General features: G+C 43.7%; 1 protein-coding gene across 1 annotated transcript; it reads left to right on the top strand.

Moving 5' to 3' along the window:
- On the top strand, nucleotides 1-948 carry LOC103740938 (olfactory receptor 2G3-like). The gene has a single exon (XM_008841622.1). It carries the CDS (start codon nucleotides 1-3, stop codon nucleotides 946-948), a length of 948 nt encoding a protein of 315 aa, XP_008839844.1.
- The last annotated feature ends 4046 nt before the right edge of the window (nucleotides 949-4994 follow it).

Here is a 4994-nt window from a genome sequence, read left to right as displayed (position 1 = left end):
ATGTCAAGCTTCCCCTGGGGGAACCACAGCTCCATCTCAGAGTTCATCCTTCTGGGTTTCTCCAGGGATTTCAAAGTTAATGTAATCATTTTCAATATCTTCCTCTTCCTCTACCTCTCTACACTTATGGGCAATGGACTCATTGTCACCTTGATCCACCTGGACTCCCGCCTTCACACACCCATGTATTTCTTCCTCAGTGTCCTTTCCATGCTGGACATGAGCTATGTCACTACCACAGTGCCCCAGATGTTGGTACATCTTGTTTCCCAGAAGAGAACTATCTCCTATTGGGGGTGTGTGGCCCAGATGTACATCTTTCTGGTGTTAGGCATCACAGAGGGATGGTTGTTTTCTGTCATGGCCTATGACAGGTATGTAGCTATCTGCTACCCACTCAGATACAAGGTTCTCATGAGCCCATGGCTGTGTGTGGCAATGGTAGTATTTTGTGGACTATGGGGTGTCAGCTGTTCTCTAATCTACACTGTCTTCACCATGCGGCTGCCCTACTGTGGCCCTCATGAGATCAATCACTTCTTCTGTGAAGTCCCTGCTGTTCTGAAGCTTGCCTGTGCAGACACGTCCCTTAATGACCGAATAGATTTCATCCTGGGCTTTATTCTTCTCTTGGTACCACTTTCCTTCATCCTGGCCTCTTATGTCCGCATATTTGCCACCATCCTAAGAATCCGTTCAGCCCAGGGTCGACTCAAGGCCTTTTCTACCTGTGCCTCCCACATCACTGTGGTCACCATGTTCTGTGGACCTGCCATGTTTATGTACATGAACCCTGGAGCCAATGCCTCTCCAGAGAGGGACAAGAAGCTGGCTCTGTTCTACAATGTCATCTCTGCCTTTCTCAACCCTATAATCTACAGCCTCAGAAACAAAGATGTGAAGAGGGCTTTCTTCAAAGTGACGGGCTGTGGAAGAGGCTCTGAGTGAGGCTCCTGGAGCACTGAGGCCACAAGTGGATCTGAAAGAACAGAGTCTGTGGCCCTTCCACCCTATTGCTCCCAATCATATAGTGAATGGGCAAGAATCTTTTGACTGCTGGTTAAGAGAGAATGTATAAAGGTGAATTCCTATTGTGGACGTACTGATGCTCTAGAATGCTCTAGAAGCTGGGCAATCCTCAGACATCAAGGGATCCACCTAGACACAGCATGCCAAATAGGACATGTGTCAGATTCATTTTTTTTTCCAAGGACAGCAAAGGCTCTGGCACAAATGAAGTATTACTAACATCTGCTGTGAAGGGATGATAGTGCATGATGATCGGGCATATTAAATCAACTCGGGATGCCTAGGACAAAATAACACAGTGCTTCTAGTCAATAAACTTTATTTCATCTCAATCAAGAAAAAGAATAGGTTTTAATAAACATAGTCTTCAAGGCTGGACATGGTAGTACACATTTTAATCCCAGAACTTAGGAGGCAGAGGCAGGTGGATCTTTGTGAGTTCAAGGCCAGCCAGGTCTACATAGTGAGTTCCAGGCCAGATGGGGATACAGGGAGACCCTGTCTCAAACAGACCAAAAAATAAAAATAAAAAACAGAGAGAAGAGAGAGAGAGAGAGAGAGAGAGAGAGAGAGAGAGAGAGAGACATAGTCTTCAGAGAAAAGAAAAGTAATTGGGTATATTAATTACGTTTCCTATTACTGTGATAAAATACCCAGATGAAAGCAACCTGAGGAAGGAAAGGTTTATTTTGGCTCATGTTCCATCATGGTGGGGATGTCTTCATGGCAGGAGCTTGAGGCAGCTGGTCACATCTTAGGCACAATCAGGGACCAGTGACTGCTCAAATGCTCATGCTCAGCCAGTTTTGCTTTTGTTTTTTTTTTTTTCCTTTTTATTCAGTCCAGGACCCAAGCCCATGGAATGGTGCCACCCACAATTAAGGTGAGTTTTCCCACCTCAGTTACCCTAGTCTGGTTAAGCCCTCACAGGCTTGATCAGAGGCTTGTCTCTGAGATGATTCTAGATCTTGTCCAACTGACAATATTAACTATCACATTAGGAGCAGGGTTCAGGGGTCGGCCGTTTTCCATCCAGCACTGTCCAAGGCCTGGGATACACAGTGCACCTGGTCTGTCAATAAGTGAGGTCCTGCTATGGTGTCCCTCAGTACACAGATGAAACAGCACCCATATTATATCACTGTGATTAAAAGTTCGCACGTGGCAGCTATACTGTTACCTTGCCTGTAAATTGGAATGATGAGAATAATTAGAGTAAGCCATCACCTTGTAGACTTGTTGTGGGATGTTAAAATAGGTAAAAGTTTTAGGATACTGCTTGGTTTATTGAATGCTCTATATAAACATTTCTATTCTTCTTAGTCTACTCTTTTAGACAAAAAGTTATTTTTTGTCAATAAAGTACTGTAATAACTAAGCTGATATAATCCTCGAATTAAAAATATGCAATTATATCTTAGAATATAAATTTGAAATTCTCTATATCCACTATAATTTTTTAATATTGCTTACTGACAAGCTGTACTACCAAGCTTCAACAATAATGTGAAATTTGTTACTATTCCTATAAAGTGAGTCTGCCATTCACTTGCTTTCCAAATTCTCCAACCTATACAAAGTCTTTCAAGGTAATCATGTTACTTCTTTTTTTAATAAGTTCTCTTTTAAATTTTTATTTACTTGCTTTTATTTTATGTATTATGTATATAAATCATGCAATGCCCCCAGAGGTAAGAAGAGGGTGTTGGATCCCCTGGAACTGGAGTTACTGATAGTTGTTAGCTGCCATGTGGGTGCTGGGATTCAAACCCGGATCTTCTGCAAGAGCAGCCAGTGCTCTTAACCGCGGAACCATCTCTCCAACCAGTTGTGTTACTTTTTAAAGAAAACAATGCTAATAAAATATTTTCAAATAAGTGTTTTTAAAAGCCAGGTGTGGTGCCACACGCCTTTAATATCCACACTTGGAAGGCAGAGGCAGAGGCATCTCTGTAAGTTCTAGGCCAGCCTGGTCCTCATAATGAGTCTCAGGCCAGTAGGAGCTACAGGGCAACCCTGTCTCAAAAAAAAAAAAAACACAAACACACACACACACACAAAAGTACAAAAAAGAACAAAACAAAATATAAAATAAAAATTTTCATCTTATGGCATGGTTCTTTAGTTGAGCAGGTAACTGATTGAAGACTTCATCCTCTACATCACCATCAGCCCATTTACTCTCCCAGGCATGTACCGCTTCACCCTCATCTAAACCAGCCCCATCTTCAAACTCTTTGTCCTGTTCCAGGAGACCCTCCTCTGTGGCCGCTTTTTCTCTGACATTGTTCTCTTCCAAGCCCCACCCTGCTCATCTCTGCCATAAGCTTAGGAGCCTTCCCTTTCTACTTCTTTTCCTAATACCAGTTATCCAGAAACATCTGAGACTATCTTAGCCCAGAAAAAGGAGCCATTGTGCTCTTAGGAAAGGAATAGCTAACAAAAAAGTTAGCCTTGATATTTCAGTCTGCTCTGGATTTAGTCAGAAGCTCATCAACTCAGAGTTTATAATACATATATTAATATGTATTAATATATGTTAATATGCATATAATAAAACATTGAAAAGAAAACCTGTGAGTCCCTCAAGATGTTGAATGAACAGGTCCTAGCAACAACCAACTAGCGCTGCTCAAAGGTATCTTTGTAGTACCCCACATATTAAAGCTTTTAATAAACCTGTGCTCAAATCTGAACCTACTAACTATGGTACTGTTGGAGCACTTGATTGAGAAGTTGCTGAAGTGCTAGCATGCTGGTACACCCCGTAATCCCAACACTTAGGAGGCTGAAGCAGGAAGACTGTAAATTTAAGGCTAGCCTGGACTACATGATGGGATCCTAGCTCAAAACAAAACAAAAATAAAAGAGGTTGCAAAGAGAAATGATAGCATAAGATAGTCATGAAAATGTTGGAGATTTTTGCCTCTAAAACGCCGCCTAGCTCTGCTTCCCTTGGCCTGCACCACCTGCGCAGGCCTCTCTCCAACTGCAGGCCTCTCTTCTACCTGTGGGCCTCTCTCCGGGGTAAGTCCATTGCACCCTCCATGCCTTGACTCCCCCAGCCTCATTCACCCTCCCATCTCCCCTCCTAGTTTGGGTCCTGCCCCGTTCCTTGTCTTGGGACCTGCCCCGTTCCTTGCCTTGGGGCCCCAGATACCTGGGGAACCAATACTGCTTCCTGATCCTTTTCATCCAGACCAATGTAGTGCCTTCTCTGGGCCCCAGGAGCATTGCTTCTGGGCCTGGCCCTGCCCTCACCTCCCTCTGCTTCCCTGGACCTCCACCACCCACCAGCCTCTTTCTGGGATACGGGGGCTGACCTTTCCTCGTCTGATCCTTTGCATCTAGAGCAACACAGATCCTCAGTGCAGTCCCCAGGAGGCCTTGGGGCCTCTTCCCACCCCATCTGCCTATGCATCTCTGGGTGGAACGGCCACCAGCTGCCCTAGACCAGCATCTTTCCTGGGCCAGGCTCCCAGGCCAGTCCAACCCCCAAATTCCTGAGGCCAAAATCATTCCTGTAGGGATTCAGACCTTAGGAGAAAGCCTGAAACATCTGACCCGCATCTGACTTGGGCCTCTGTGGGAACTCCTGAAGACAAAAGCAATCTGGCCACTCCAATGTAAAATCAAAAGAGAGAACCGGAAGCTTAGAGGAACCAGCTTTTCATTACTAAAAAGACACATAAAGTTCACAAAAAGAAGGAGATCTAAACTTGAAGGCCTGAGTCTCACACAAGAGTCAAAAGCTACAAAAGAAATTCACATGTCAAAATCACAGAGAAAAAATAATAACATGAAAAACCAAAATAACATATCTCCACCAAATACCAATAGTCCTCTAGAGGAGTACAGTGAGAACCCCCTAGAGATATTGCAGGACATAGAACTCAATAGAACAATTATAAACATGATAAAAGAACTCAGTGAATTTAAAGAACACACAAAAAAAGAAATCAAAG

The sequence above is a fragment of the Nannospalax galili genome, unplaced genomic scaffold (assembly GCF_000622305.1).
Source record: "Nannospalax galili isolate Female #2095 unplaced genomic scaffold, S.galili_v1.0 scaffold1160, whole genome shotgun sequence".
NCBI classification, from domain to species: domain Eukaryota; kingdom Metazoa; phylum Chordata; class Mammalia; order Rodentia; family Spalacidae; genus Nannospalax; species Nannospalax galili.
This window is presented reverse-complemented; position numbering and strand designations above follow the sequence as displayed.

Bases quoted from the DNA above. Each gene is read 5' to 3' on its own strand.
- LOC103740938 (XM_008841622.1), top strand. From the start codon at position 1: ATGTCAAGCTTCCCCTGGGGGAACCACAGCTCCATCTCAGAGTTCATC.